The sequence below is a fragment of the Ambystoma mexicanum genome, chromosome 5q, assembly GCF_040938575.1.
Source record: "Ambystoma mexicanum isolate Mex_15411 chromosome 5q, UKY_AmexF1_1, whole genome shotgun sequence".
Classification (NCBI taxonomy): domain Eukaryota; kingdom Metazoa; phylum Chordata; class Amphibia; order Caudata; family Ambystomatidae; genus Ambystoma; species Ambystoma mexicanum.
This window is the reverse complement of record NC_090933.1, coordinates 977809861-977825970: the sequence shown is the minus strand read 5'-3', so window position 1 is coordinate 977825970 and position 16110 is coordinate 977809861. Positions and strand designations below refer to the sequence as shown.

The window sequence follows — 16110 nt, the reverse complement described above, 5'->3', positions numbered from 1 at the left end:
AGATACCGGCGATTGTTCTGCATTTCCAATAATATACCAATGAAAAGGACTGGTATTCAGACCCTTACCACTATTTTCTCCCCAGTAGATGTGCATGAGTATAACATTTAGTTTGACACAGAATCTAGTTGGTGCCACAGAAAAAGTCAAATGTTAATGATCAGACCAGCAACCAGGTCTTCTCAACTCCTGACCATCCCTGCATGACTTACCAATGGGTGCCAGAAGGGGACCATGTGCAAAAGCGGTGGAGCAACATCTCCACGCGTTGCATAGTATTGTGACGCTATTACACTGCGGCCTTTGTAAAGGCGCCTTCAAGTCATACTTTCCATATTTTCGTAGGTTCCTCTGTGAACCTTTTCATTGCTTCCACAAAGTTTGTGTAAGTGGATTTCTATGTAAAGCCTTAAAGCTCTTTGCAGATGGGTACCATTAAGAGGGCGGGCTCACGTTCCCATTAACCAGATGCTTTTACCACCCTTGCCATTTTTCGTGAAGTGCTGTAAGTTTAAAATACACATTAGGTGTTTCATCTCGGGTTGATGAGCGGAAGATGAAGGGGCAGCCATGAATTTACATGTTGGCTATTAACGACAATGCCAGTGATTCTTCCTTGTGCCAGGCAGCCAATCAATGGTCGAGGCTGGCTAAGTGGAGGAAACCTTGGCCTTGGGAAAAGGATTCTCCATTAAAATCTTACCACTAATGACCTTATAGTTTATTTTTGAATTTCATGCATCAAATTATAGCAATTACCAATGTGAGAGAGCTCTGACGGCTAACAAAGGGCTTTATGTGTCTGTACTGTGTGGCCATTATACACAGCCTTAGGTTTTTACCCATCTAAATGGTTGGAGATTTCTTGAGTCATTGGGCATGAAGGCCCGACTGTACACTATTTCAACACTATCATTCATGCCATCTATTCCCTTTCATATTGTTTTCAGGACTTCAGCTGAACATAGCCTTGAAAATAAAGACTTGGAAACCATTGTAACCTTTATGAAGAATAGGGGTTTCCAAAGTGATTCGCATCAGCCTGGCTGTTTGGTGTAAAAATAGCAACACAGTTGCGAATAAACATGAACCTTTCATATTTTCAAGAGATTTTTTGTAGCGCCTGCTGTACTTTATTAGTCGTAAAAACCCAACTACTTTGCATTTACACCAAGAACATGATTTGAAGGTTGACAGAGGTATCAATTGGGTCCCACTGTACTGCCCCTGCAATGCTCTTCCGACACCTGGTTCAGATGTGGCTGGTGCAATGGTAAGGCCTGGAAGGTGGCACGTCTTTCTAAGAGAAATTGTCAGTTTATGTGGTTGCCAGGCCTTGGCTAACCCTTCAACAGCCAGCAATGGGCTGCTGTGAGGCTAGCCTGACGACAATAGTTCATAGAGCAGATGGAAGAAAAGACTGGTAAAGGGTAGGCTTGCAACAGTAGTTGACAGAGCAGATGGAAGAAAAGACTGGTAAAAGGGTAGGCTGGCAACAATAGTTCACAGAGCAGATGGAAGAAAAGACTGGTAAGAGGATACTCGTGCGACAATAGTTCACAGAGCAGATGGAAGAAAAGACAGGCACGATGGTAGGCTTGCGACAATAGATCACAGCGCAGATGGAAGAGTGGTAAAAGGGTAGGCTGGCGACAATAGTTCACAGAGCAGATGGAAGAAAAGACTGGTAAGAGGGTAGGCTTGCAACAGTAGTTGACAGAGCAGATGGAAGAAAAGACTGGTAAAAGGGTAGGCTGGCAACAATAGTTCACAGAGCAGATGGAAGAAAAGACTGGTAAGAGGATAGGCGTGCGACAATAGTTCACAGAGCAGATGGAAGAAAAGACAGGCATGATTGTAGGCTTCCGACAATAGATCACAGCGCAGATGGAAGAAAAGACTGGTAAAAGGGTAGGCTGGCGACAATAGTTCACAGAGCAGATGGAAGAAAAGACTGGTAAGAGGGTAGGCGTGCGACAATAGTTCACAGAGCATATGGAAGAAAATACTGGTAAGAGGGTAGGCTAACAACAATAGTTCACAGAGCAGATGGAAGAAAAGACAGGTAAAAGGGTAGGCTTGCTATAATAGTTCATAGAGCAGATGGAAGAAAAGACTGGTACAAGGGTAGGCTGACGACAATAGTTCATAGAGCAGATGGAAGAAAAGACTGGTAAGAGGGTAGGCTTGCAACAGTAGTTGACAGAGCAGATGGAAGAAAAGACTGGTAAAAGGGTAGGCTGGCAACAATAGTTCACAGAGCAGATGGAAGAAAAGACTGGTAAGAGGATAGTCGTGCGACAATAGTTCACAGAGCAGATGGAAGAAAAGACAGGCACGATGGTAGGCTTGCGACAATAGATCACAGCGCAGATGGAAGAGTGGTAAAAGGGTAGGCTGGCGACAATAGTTCACAGAGCAGATGGAAGAAAAGACTGGTAAGAGGGTAGGCTTGCAACAGTAGTTGACAGAGCAGATGGAAGAAAAGACTGGTAAAAGGGTAGGCTGGCAACAATAGTTCACAGAGCAGATGGAAGAAAAGACTGGTAAGAGGATAGGCGTGCGACAATAGTTCACAGAGCAGATGGAAGAAAAGACAGGCATGATTGTAGGCTTCCGACAATAGATCACAGCGCAGATGGAAGAAAAGACTGGTAAAAGGGTAGGCTGGCGACAATAGTTCACAGAGCAGATGGAAGAAAAGACTGGTAAGAGGGTAGGCGTGCGACAATAGTTCACAGAGCATATGGAAGAAAATACTGGTAAGAGGGTAGGCTAACAACACTAGTTCACAGAGCAGATGGAAGAAAAGACAGGTAAAAGGGTAGGCCTGCTATAATAGTTCATAGAGCAGATGGAAGAAAAGACTGGTACAAGGGTAGGCTGACGACAATAGTTCATAGAGCAGATGGAAGAAAAGACTGGTAAGAGGGTAGATGGCGACAATAGTTCACAGAGCAGATGGAAGACAAGACTGGTAAGAGGGTAGGCTTGCAACAGTAGTTGACAGAGCAGATGGAAGAAAAGACTGGTAAAAGGGTAGGCTGGCAACAATAGTTCACAGAGCAGATGGAAGAAAAGACTGGTAAGAGGATAGTCGTGCGACAATAGTTCACAGAGCAGATGGAAGAAAAGACAGGCACGATGGTAGGCTTGCGACAATAGATCACAGCGCAGATGGAAGAGTGGTAAAAGGGTAGGCTGGCGACAATAGTTCACAGAGCAGATGGAAGAAAAGACTGGTAAGAGGGTAGGCTTGCAACAGTAGTTGACAGAGCAGATGGAAGAAAAGACTGGTAAAAGGGTAGGCTGGCAACAATAGTTCACAGAGCAGATGGAAGAAAAGACTGGTAAGAGGATAGGCGTGCGACAATAGTTCACAGAGCAGATGGAAGAAAAGACAGGCATGATTGTAGGCTTCCGACAATAGATCACAGCGCAGATGGAAGAAAAGACTGGTAAAAGGGTAGGCTGGCGACAATAGTTCACAGAGCAGATGGAAGAAAAGACTGGTAAGAGGGTAGGCGTGCGACAATAGTTCACAGAGCATATGGAAGAAAATACTGGTAAGAGGGTAGGCTAACAACAATAGTTCACAGAGCAGATGGAAGAAAAGACAGGTAAAAGGGTAGGCTTGCTATAATAGTTCATAGAGCAGATGGAAGAAAAGACTGGTACAAGGGTAGGCTGACGACAATAGTTCATAGAGCAGATGGAAGAAAAGACTGGTAAGAGGGTAGATGGCGACAATAGTTCACAGAGCAGATGGAAGACAAGACTGGTAAGAGGGTAGGCTTGCAACAGTAGTTGACAGAGCAGATGGAAGAAAAGACTGGTAAAAGGGTAGGCTGGCAACAATAGTTCACAGAGCAGATGGAAGAAAAGACTGGTAAGAGGATAGTCGTGCGACAATAGTTCACAGAGCAGATGGAAGAAAAGACAGGCACGATGGTAGGCTTGCGACAATAGATCACAGCGCAGATGGAAGAGTGGTAAAAGGGTAGGCTGGCGACAATAGTTCACAGAGCAGATGGAAGAAAAGACTGGTAAGAGGGTAGGCTTGCAACAGTAGTTGACAGAGCAGATGGAAGAAAAGACTGGTAAAAGGGTAGGCTGGCAACAATAGTTCACAGAGCAGATGGAAGAAAAGACTGGTAAGAGGATAGGCGTGCGACAATAGTTCACAGAGCAGATGGAAGAAAAGACAGGCATGATTGTAGGCTTCCGACAATAGATCACAGCGCAGATGGAAGAAAAGACTGGTAAAAGGGTAGGCTGGCGACAATAGTTCACAGAGCAGATGGAAGAAAAGACTGGTAAGAGGGTAGGCGTGCGACAATAGTTCACAGAGCATATGGAAGAAAATACTGGTAAGAGGGTAGGCTAACAACAATAGTTCACAGAGCAGATGGAAGAAAAGACAGGTAAAAGGGTAGGCTTGCTATAATAGTTCACAGAGCAGATGGAAGAAAAGACTGGTACGAGGGTAGGCTTACAACAATAGTTCACAGAGCAGATGGAAGAAAAGACTGGTAAAAGGGTAGGCTTGCGACAATAATTCACAGAGCAGATGGAAGAAAAGACTGGTAAGAGGGTAGGCTTGCGACAATAGTTCACAGAGCAGATGAAAGAATAGACTGGTAAAAGGGTAGGCTTTCGACAAGAGATCACAGAGCAGATGGAAGAAAAGACTGGAAAAAGGGTAGGCTGGCGACAATAGTTCACAGAACAGATGGAAGAAAAGACTGGTAAGAGGGTAGGCTTGCGACAATAGTTCACAGAACAGATGGAAGAAAAGACGGGCATTAGGGTAGGCTTGCAACAATAGTTCACAGAGCAGATGAAAGATGGAAGAAAAGACTGGTAAGAGGGTAGGCTTGCAACAATAGTTCACAGAGAAAATGAAAGAAAAGACTGGTAAGAGGGTAGGCTTGCGACAATAGTTCACAGAGCAGATGAAAGAAAAGACTGGTAAGAGGGTAGGCTTGCGGAAACAGTTCACAGAGCAGATGGAAGAAAATACTGGTAAGAGGGTAGGCTTGCAACAATAGTTCACAGAGCAGACGGAAGAAAAGACTGGTAAGAGGGTAGGCTGGTAACAATAGTTCACAGAGCAGATGGAAGAAGTAAGAGGAAGCCAAAGGAAGGACATGCAAGTACCTAATTTGCAAATGGAAGACCTCTTGGAGGGGGTATCTTTGCACAGCGTCAGTTTCCATAATTACCACCAGTGGAAGCTACCAGTTCCAGGAGGAGAAGAGTGGTAGCATACAGCACCTTTGCCATTAGTGCATTGGTGCCACAGTCCTCTGCCGTCCCCTCTATGTGGAAGGCATCTGGGTGTCTCTTGTAATCTAACAGATAATGTTCAGTCAGCACTTTTGTAAACCTCATTTGTATTGTTTTTATTTTGCATCACAAAGAGAGATAGTCAAAGGATTCTAGAATATTATTTGTCCTTTCGGTAGAACACATCAACAATAGACGTTTGTTCGCCTTTGAGACCTCTCCTTGATACGATGCATCTTTTTCTATTATTCATTTCATGTGTTCACTGTATGGGGTCAATGGGTACTATCTTAAATGGGAACAATCTTAAATACTAGTGGGTATTTTGGGGAAAGCTGGTGAAAATAGTAAACGCAAACTCCCATATTCTGTAATGTGGTTTATAATAATCTGCTAAAAGCAGTGAGCTATTACACCTAAGCTCGGGCAGGAAATACAGGTCACCCAGCCACCCATCTACCTTTCCATCCCTTGATCCGTCCGTCCATGGCCATCTGTGATACATACGACTCAAAGAAGAAGGTGGGAAAGCACACAACCTGCTGAGGAGGAGGAGGTTGGTCAAAGGAAATCAATGTTTGATGCCGGTTGGTGCGAGGGAAGGTTTATTTAGAAATGATATTACCATAACTTTATTTATTTATTTATTGTGCAGTAGAAAGGCGCTTATACATCAAGTAAAGAGAGGGCCATTGAAGAGGAAGTTCAAAGCAGCGCACCTGTTTCTGGATTCCAGCTTGGCAGTATGGGGGACCCAGTGCTGCAGGCGCCCAGAGGCACACTTCATAGGTAAGGAAAGTGTAGTCAAAGGATGGGGTGAATGGAGAGACACCTTAGTCAGGAGAATCAGTTGCGTTCTTGTTGTAGATGTTAGTGATTTTGGTTGAGAAGAATAACGTATGTGTTGCTGTCTCTCTGCCAGGGTGGGGGCTGAGTCATTAATTAAGCAATAGAACCCTAGCGGCGGGGGCATTACCGACCAGAGTCGGTAATGCCCCCGCCGCGAGGGTTCTATTGCTATTAGTATCCCGGCCCGCAAAATTTGCGTGACCGGGGTACTAAAAGCAATTTTTTTCTGTCCCAAAACGCTGCAGCGTTTTTGGGGCAGAAAAAAAAACAACCAAGAAAATGGCCACCGCCATGGAAAGGGAAAACAGAGTCCGTTTTCCCTTTCCATGGCGGCCATCGGAAGCGGATGTGCTGGGAACACAAGTGTTCCCAGCGCGTGCGCTCCCGAAAAAGGATAAAAAAAAAGGTAAGTGTGGTTGGGAGGGCGATAATGGGACGGGGGAGGAAAAAAAAAAAAAGTACCTGCGTCCCCGGTGGGAGGTGGGTGGCAGGGAGGGGAGGGAAAAATAAAAAAAATAAAATAAAAGACTTACCCGAGTCCCCGGCGGGGGGCAAAGGCAGCCTCTCAGCCGTGGGGAGGCTCGGAGCGGGGATGGCCCCGCTTCAAGCCTCCTCATTGGCTGAGGGGCTGCCACGCCCCCCGCCGGGGACAAAGGCCGTGCAATCCCGACGGAGGGATTCCCGGCCGGGTAGGGACCTGGCGAGAGCCAATCAGAATGCTTGTTGCATTCTGATTGTCTCTCGCCGGGGTACTAATAGTGTGTGAGTTTAAAAGATCACGGAGGATCAAGAAAAATGCACACAATTGTTTGTGGGCAGTTACATGAGAATGGGATCCTTTCTTCCTCTGTAACATGTTATTATTATTTTAATTAGGTATTACAAAGGATAATTTTCTTTCCACCCTAAATAAAAGAGATAAAGCAGCCGCAAACAAACTCCTAAGGCATCTCCCACCGACATTCAATACATTAAAATGTCCCCTGACCTACTGTCTCAAATTTTCAGACAAAAAGACCACAAACTAACCTCATGACATGCAGACTGTGTGAGGACCGTGACAAACAGGATATGGCCTGTGCCTGGTCCTCGAATGTTCGAAACAAAGCCTAGAACGAACAGCCTTTCTGGCCCCTCTTTGGGCTAACTTAGTGATGGTGGAAGAAGAAAACGTGGTGGTTTCGTTTGATTGCAGGGGAAAAATGAAAATGGTCAGTAGCAACAGCCAAACTACTGGAAGCAGCTTTTAAAAAGATGAACTCCCTACAACTTCAAGAGAACAGAGACTCGTCCTAGCGGCTCCCACTCAGACAGTAAGGAAAACTGTCAGTTCTCGTTGCTCAGCAAACAACTGAGGAACTGTTGAAACGCAGGACACATAAAGAGTGCTGATTTTGTCCACTTTGATAGCGGTCGCCGCTCCTTCTTGTAAAGGTCAATTTTCTTTTTTGACTACAGACAAGTAAATAAAAAAAAGAGATTCACTTTATGAATGTAATAGTGGAATAGTCAATTTCAGCTAAAAGTAAATCAGAAAAAAAGCTACACATATCCACCTAGTAGCAATCATTTGAGGTCCACCTCCAGATCGGTGGCACACAGAAATGCCCTATGGATATGCAAATTAGATGAAAAGAGAGCTATTTGCCCTCTGTGAGGAAACTATCCCAGGGTCTGATTTACAAAGCATTTTATAATGGGATTACGCCATTGTAAAACACTTTTGTAAATCAGTGCTATTTTATACATGTCTTTATCAAATGAAGATTGGCAGCTGCCAAGGATGCAACAAACAACAGCGTATGTGTTTCGTCCTGATTTCGGAGCATCAATGCGATGCAGGTTGAAATATTTTATATTTGGTAATTAGTGCATGTTTACTATTTACCATTAGCATTATGGTGGGTTTGAAAAAAGTGACAGTAGACAAGGCCCCTTCAGTCCAAAATCAATGTGAACTTCCAGTGATGGTAGCTAGTTGGCACTGTGCATGTTTCTAACTGAAATGGGCTGTCTACTGTCATATTGTAAGTAGAAGTTGTTTTCCTTGCCTTTTTCAAACCCACTCTAATATTGATGGTTTATCAATGTATGTATTTTCTAGTGTCTTTCTGAAGTTTAGGCGAATTTATGTAACAGAATGGTTTAAAAACAGGGACATCATTTGGCAATCGCCAGGGGTCGCATTTGCGACTCCTGAGGTCTCCCTTGATACCCCTGTGGTCTCCCTTGCTATCCCTAGAAAAAAAGTGTATTTTTTGTAACTTTTTTAAAAACTTTTTTTGTAACTTTTTTTTTATTTTTATAAATGTAAGCTCCTGGGCTGTGGACAGTGTCTTGTGGCTCTTTATTTTTGGAGTAGCTGACTTTCTGGTTAAGGCCTCGTTAAAAAAAACAGGGTTCCACAAGTGTATCCCTTTGAGCAGTGACGCTAAATAAGAAAAGGGATAACACTTAATTTGTCTTTCTGGAATACTATCCAATAATTGCTAGACTCATAAAGCTTTTTTCCAGGCACACTTTAGGTGGTGAGTCACTGATTTAGTGTGTTCTTAAACACCTCAACTGAGCTTTCACCCTTCTGAGGTCAATAAATTAGTACCAAAACAGGTTGCATGATATTGTATGTATATTTGATCTATATAAAGCGCATAAGCGTAAGTTCTATATAATAACATATCATTATCATTTGGCCTTGGACGTCTGCTTGCATTCACAGTAATTTGGTAATATAGTCGTATACACACTTATATTAATGATACATGTGGTGATCCATTCTTGTATGAAATGTATATAACATTATAGTGATATCACAACCATATTTTTCATAGTGTACTTAGGAACAATATGTGATGTGCCTTCCTGTTTTGTTAAGGGGTGAAAGGTTGTGTTCCATTGCTGCCCCTTATGTCACTTCGAGGTGGGGAGTCAAATGACATCACTTCCTGTGATGTCATCAGAGGTCAAAGGTCATGTGATGTCACTTACGATACCCCTGGCATTTTGGTGAAGCGACGTTCCTGTTTAAAAATGTGGATTGGGGCAATAGTCCTTGGCCCTCATTACAACACCGGCGCTAAACCATGGCACTATTAGCACCATGGTTGGTGCCGGTGTTGTAACGAATCCACCATGGTGAAATGGGGAAATACCACCCCATTCCAAGGTTGGCGGGGTGGTATTTCCCCATTTCACCATGGTCCTTCCCCATTCCCATTTTTGCCCCATAGGGCTCAATGGGAATGGGGAAGGCAGCAATTACAGTACCGCAAACTGCGGTACCGTAATTGCCTGCAAGGTCCCTTTGCGGGTCCCTACTTTAACGGCTGGTCTAGACCAGCCGTTCAGGTCGGGTCCCGCAAAGGGACCTCGTAGTAAGGCGCTAAGTAGTTAACTGCGCTGCAGCCTTTTACGGCTTCGTTAACCACTTAGCGCCTGGGTCGTAATGAGGGCCCTTATGTTTCTATTTGTCACAGGCATGTTATCTATGGAATATATGTGTAGATTTTAATTTGTACATGCCAAAGGAAATACATGTGCATGGCTTAAGATCACAAAAAGTACTTTCAAATGTACATCAGGGAGGACAACTGTGTCCATGTCAGTTGGCAAGGTCATAGATTTGTTGAATTTGTGGGTTTCCTTGTAGTGGCGCTAAGAGACATTGTGGCATCATCTCAAAAATAGCAGAACTTGTGCCCCCTATCTGTGTGACAGCATTAACACTCGAGCAAGGTTTACCCATGTTGGACCTGATTCACAAACATGTTTTTCAATGGGAAAATCCCATCGTAAAATGCTTTGTGAATCAGGTCCGATGAGACCCCTGTGGTGGTGAGCTGACACAATATAAAACAAACAATAACAGATCACGAAAGCCACTTAAGGGGAGACAAGAGTTTAACCATCACCATCAGAAGATGCCCCCAAATACCTCACTACAACATTCAAGAAAACCCAAGCAAATAAACCACCCAGGGCACCCCTTTCCAGCATGCTCCTTACACCCAAAATCAAACTCCAAAGATCTGGAGAACGCAGCTTTCCTCTAGTTGCAGTGAAACATCGGAACGCCCTCCCGGCACACCGGAACGCAGACACCTCCTATTGGTCATTCCGCAAAAAACTCAAAACGTGGCTGTTTTCGATAGACAACTAACACCCTCAGCATATCCACCCAAAGCCTATCTGCCAAGAAATGTTAACTAGCTATTGTAACTGAACTATTTTCTATTTTTTACACTGTTCTATTCCCAAAGTAACCAAAGACTGTCTATAAATGCAACCTGGCAATGTAACTGAACTTGTTTGCACTGTACCTTTCTAACTTAACCAAAGATTGTCTATAAATGCCTCTAACAGCGCCCTGATGCCTACGGGTTTGGTGCGCTATACAAAAAGACAAATATATGAATAATTACAATAAAATAAGCCAAGAGGAAGACTATCTTTAGTTATTGTGTACAATATGGGCTATAATTGTCATGATAAAGCACCACCAGAAGATAGAAAGTATTTTTATTAAAATTGTTTTTTTTCTAGTAAGTTATAGCCGAAATAGGTCACTATATTTTTTGTCCTTTTTCCAGACCTGATAGATTGAATTTTGCAGGCAATGCATCAAACCAAGATGAGGATGGCGATGGTAGTGGGGGGAGGCCTATGGGTAATGCAGTCGACAGTTGATTCTTTTATTAGTGTCAAAGACAAATCCCTTTATATCAAATCAATATATTTTGGCCAATAAGAATATTAACTACAGGCCAAAGATTTTACGTAGCGGCAACTAAAGAACATGGCTGATATTTAGGCCACATCTTGCCACATATTTCCAATAACAGTATATATTTTTATACTCTGGTGAATAATAATGTTTGTTAATTGTATAAACATGTGTATGATTTATTTTCTTTGGGATCATTTATCAAAGAGATTTTCATAGGTCATATATTTTGCTTAACCATGGTCATGTTTCTTCTTCCCACATCGTTTCCATGTAATTATGTCCCAGCAAAATTGTCTCCTGACAAAAATGTCGCTGTTTTTTGCGGAGACATTACTACATTGAACATGCGGGGGACAATCCCGCAACCCCCATTTTTTGTTTGTTTTACAAGGGGAGCAGGAGACTTCCCTGCAACCCATCCCCATACATAATGTCACCATATATAATGTTGCCAATGGCTTTTCCCGGCGACATTATATATGGGGACATTATGTTTGGGGACATTATTACATGATACCCACACACTTGGAAGCTGCCCTTACAGAGATACAGTAGAAAAGAGTCAGCGGGTAACAGCCTCAGCTCCAGCCCACGTTAGGCAGGATTTGATTGTAGTCGAGTCTGAACTGGGGGCGTCTTCCAAACATGATAAACACTCAAGAAGACCCCCAAATAAAAAGGACATTGGTCGAATGGGGCCACACTCTTTTAGGAATACATTCGCTAATTGTCATTCTATCATCCTTAAATGCAGTGACGGTCCGTATGAAAAATACAACCTTTGTAGGTCTAGCATTTTAAATATCTTTGGTGACGTGAACAACTTGCAAGATATTGCTTCATGCGATATAGACCAAGTAGAGTTTGTATACGATTATGGATCAAATCAGGACTAGTCCTGAACTCAATATGGAAAGAAAAAAATGAACTTTTCAGGATGGGTTTCTTGGTTGCGCAGGATCCAGATCGCTTGAAAGCTGAAGCGCAAAATTGTGCACAGTCTGGTCCCTCTATCCCACTTTTAAACTGTCCAGCGGATTGTACGTGTTCATATTGTGGCCCTGTGACCATTCCTGCTTAATTACATCCCACCATGCATCATACATAACCATTAAACGAGTGCCCTCAGAGAAAACTATCGTTAATATCATGGAATACTAAAGATCACTCCCATCTTCAATGGTCCTCTTCACTTAATATTGACAACTATGATATATTGTCCTTGCAGGAAACTTGGCTTGTACTGACTCCTGTGTGGGATGACCATGTTATCACTCTTGTTCCTGCTCTCACGGCTGCCAAAGGGAGACCCACTTCTGGCCTTTTGGTAGCAGTTAGGACAAGCAGGGGACTAAACATTACGGAGTGGGTGTCACCTAATAACTTCATTCAATTGGTGAAAATCACGTCTTCTACCCAAACCTTAGCCCTAATCAACTTGTAAAGAAACCCTCTTGGAGTGACTGATGAAATGTATTATAAAGATTTGTCAATGGTATTGGAATTGATAATCTGTGATCAATCCGTTGATGCAATAATGATGGTAGGAGATTTAAATCTAAATTGCATAAGCCCGAAAACAAAGTGTCAAAAGAGTGAGAGTTTGAGATGGCTTAATTTTGTGAAAGATCATAATTTGCACCTGGTGAACGGAGCAATTGTGGGTGACATCCCTCCTTAAGTAACGTGGGAGAGAGGAAGCTCCAGTTCGATTATTGACTACATTTTCGTTTCGAATAGTCTCCTTCAAAGAGCTGTTAACTTTGAAATTCTATCACAATCACTCAGCGATCATCATATGCTGGTTTTTGTGTGGCAATCAAATTATGATCTTATTTTACAAAAGCAATTATGGTCAAAGCAAGTCTTAAATGTGAACTCTGCCAGGACACGTTTTAAGTGGTCGGATACCTCATTAAATGCCCTTAATCGTGCCACACAGGGTTTACATTTAACGAAGTGTGATTTTTATATGGACATTCCCTCTTCTTTTGGTTCCAGGGATCTTGGGAAATCTTCAAGTGTAGTGAATCATAGACACCAGTATTATCCAATGCTTCACCAAGTAAGACGCACTTATCGAAAAGAATTAAGAAATATTCTCAAGCTGTCCTCTGACGAACAGGATTGTGCTTGTAGGAAAATTAAATGCAAATATCGTAACTGGTGTTGAGCTAGAAGAACTTCACTTTATCAGCGAGACAGTGAAGCTTTCCTATGCTCGGCGAATAACAAGAACTCTGCTCAAATTTGGTCGCTACTTAACAGCGCTTCGAGTGACTTCCAACTCAACTTCCAATTGTGTAGTGTGTCTGAAACACAATGGCTCAATCATTTTTTAAAGTTGCAGACATCAGTTTCGCTAGTTTTGCTTATTCTCAATCGTCTCTAATACATTGGAATCTAGAATGTTCTCCCTTAATCATTGAGGATCTTATTAAAAAATCTTCTCCTTCTCGTGCAGCTGGCCCAGACGGTCTACATAACTTCATGTTTAAACAGCATTCTTCCAAATGGGCGATAATATTAAACAATGTATTTCAGCAAATGATTTCTTCCCACCTCATGGCAGTCATTGTTACTTGTTCCTATTTTCAAGAAGGGTGATAGAGATTCGCCTGCTAGTTATCGTCTGATAGCTTTGCTTGATGCTCCAGGGAAGTTGTTCGCCCGGTTAGTATTAAGAGACTTTTCTCGCTGGACTGATAGCTGCAAGCAGCGCGATCCATGCCAGACTGGTTTTGTTGCTGGCTTGGGTACCAATATTAATTTACTGACTCTTAATGCCATAAAAGCCCAGGCACAATCCACAAAACAACCATTATTTTTTGCCTTTGTTGACTTACACACGGCTTTTGATTCTGTTTCTCGTGTTAAACTAATGGGTAAATTACTTTTGGCTAATTGTCCCCCAACCTTGTGTGATATTATTTATGCTTTCCACTCGTCTACATCCGTAATGGTTAGACTGTCTATGCTTGGCCTGTTATCAGCTGCGATACCCACTTTTAGAGGGCTGAAACAGGGATGTGTCTTGGCCTCAGCCATCTTCAATTTTTTTATTCATGATGTGTGTGAATACTTTGCTGCCGTTTCATCTGATTCACCAAAAATGAATGGTACGGTCATCAAAGCGCTTTGATATGCAGACGACCTGGTAGTGGTTTCTAAAACGCCGGTAGGACTTCAAAGGTTATTGTCTGTGCTACATGCGTATCTGAATGCTAATGAGTTAGTAATCAACTTAAATAAAGCTCAAGTTGTTGTATACGCTCCAAGACCAACTAGAAGAATGAAATTTGATTGGAAAATTGACAACAGATCAGTAGATGTAGTGCCATCGTATCTCTATTTAGGGAACTTATTTGATGGTTCGCCCACTATTGACGCGCCCTCAAGGATATTAGACCATAAAATCCTAACGGCCATCTCTCAAACCAAAATCATCTTATATAAATTTGGTAAATTTACCATCAGACCAGCTTTCTCCTACTGGAGACAAAAAGTATTGCCTACACTATTGTACTATCTTGAGACTAAGAATATTATCTCCTCTACTGATCTGAACCGTCTGGAGGCTAAATACTGGAGAGGTGTTTTACATCTCCCTCAATGTGTACCTGGTTCGTGGCTAAGACATGAATTGGGCCTTACTTCCTTGAGTGCGGAGTACCATTGGAGGCTATGTGGCTTATTTCGGAAATGTCTGAATTTTGCACGAACTGACAATATATTTACCATTCTATCTTCATATATGTTACCCTCTGTTCATCTATTTGTCAAAACCTTGGTATTGTATATTTATAACATCATGGGAAAAGCGGATTTGACCCTGGAAGTTCTCATTTTCAATCCCACTCGAGCAAAAGAAAAACCTTTAGATACGACTGGATTAATACAACAACAGAGTGCCTTTCCTATAATGATTATCAAGCACTAGTTTACGAACACAAAAAACCAAATGTACTGGCCTCTTACTTAAACCAGTCTCCCTCACCCCAAGTAAGGACAACTATTATAAGTCTTCGTTTCAATCTATTCCCTACGCGTGACATCTTGGTCAGAAGAAGAATTCTCCCCTCATCTGAAAATTATTGCTCCTTCTGTCAAAATGTGGCTGTTAAGGAAACTCTTAAACATATTATAGCTGAATGTCCAGCAGTAGAGGTCCAGAGAAAAAAATATTTTGAAGCGCACATGTCCTATATTAGTGCGATACCTGCTGACACTCGATGGTCCTTGTTACTTTCTGCTGGATCAACTAGCATTCAGATTGCTATTCATAGTTTTCTGATTGTGCTCAAATTGAATGTGAACTTTGTCTCTCGTTTGGGATCAGAATTATAAGAATTCTCCAGATCTTTTAACTATTGGATAATTCTTCAGGAATTTCAACTCTGTATTGAATTACTCCTTCTTCCTTTACCAATTGAGTGGTTGTTCAATTGCTTCAATTGTTGTTGGTTTGAATTTTGTTTGATTTTGATCCTGTCTGCAATCTCACAGCCTTTCTTTTCCTTGTATTTTACATCAAGATTTTTATCATTATGTATTATGTTTGTAATTTGTAAAAATGTTTAAGAACTTGTTAAGTATTGAAAAAGTTGATTTTTCAGCTATATTCAATAAACAATAAAAAAGGGGTATCTTTGAAAAAGAAATGATTGTAGTGAAGCTATATTTCACAGGATAAAACACCCCCCACTGCCCCCGAGGCATCCAAAGGTTTGTTATTGCTCTGATAGCTACTTCAGTATTGGCTCCTACTCATAGGGCTTCACCACTTTCCAGGCGGAGTCTGTGCCCCTCCAGAGAATTCAATTCTCCAGCAATTCCAAATCATCATAATCTAGGCCAGCAGGACATCAACACTGAGGGCATGACACAGAAACATGTGCACATGTCTTTGTTAAAACTTGAGGATATCCATCTCTCACCTCCCAATCTCCAAATGCCACTTCTCTTTTCATCAGGCAGTATTGCCAGAGGCACACGGCAAGCGAGCCTGCATGAAACTGATTGCACAGTATGAAGCTTTTGTGCCCCATTGGTCCATGCCCACGGACGGGGGATTGCGTTTTGGAAAGATTCTCACTGCATGTTGAGGCTACATAATGGTCTTTGACTAGCAGAACTAGAGAACACTGGGTTAAATCCACAAAATGTCATAACATCCAGCAATAGCACACCAACCATGACCTTATAGCCTAAATAATATAGCAATGGCCCCTATTCCTCTGGCTCAC

At 42.3% G+C, this 16110-nt stretch overlaps 1 protein-coding gene across 2 annotated transcripts in view; it reads left to right on the top strand.

The window, feature by feature from the left end:
- Window positions 1-16110, top strand: part of RSPO2 (R-spondin 2) — a 425713-nt gene that overhangs the window by 113943 nt on the left and 295660 nt on the right. Inside the window, exon 1 of one of the 2 annotated variants that reach the window (XM_069621503.1) lies at window positions 5770-6078. The exons of the other annotated variant lie outside the window; for it this stretch is intronic. Coding sequence (XP_069477604.1) covers window positions 5871-6078 — 208 coding nt within the window. The 5' untranslated portion in view covers window positions 5770-5870. Of the gene's footprint in view, window positions 1-5769; window positions 6079-16110 lie in introns of those variants that run through there. 2 annotated transcript variants of the gene reach the window in all.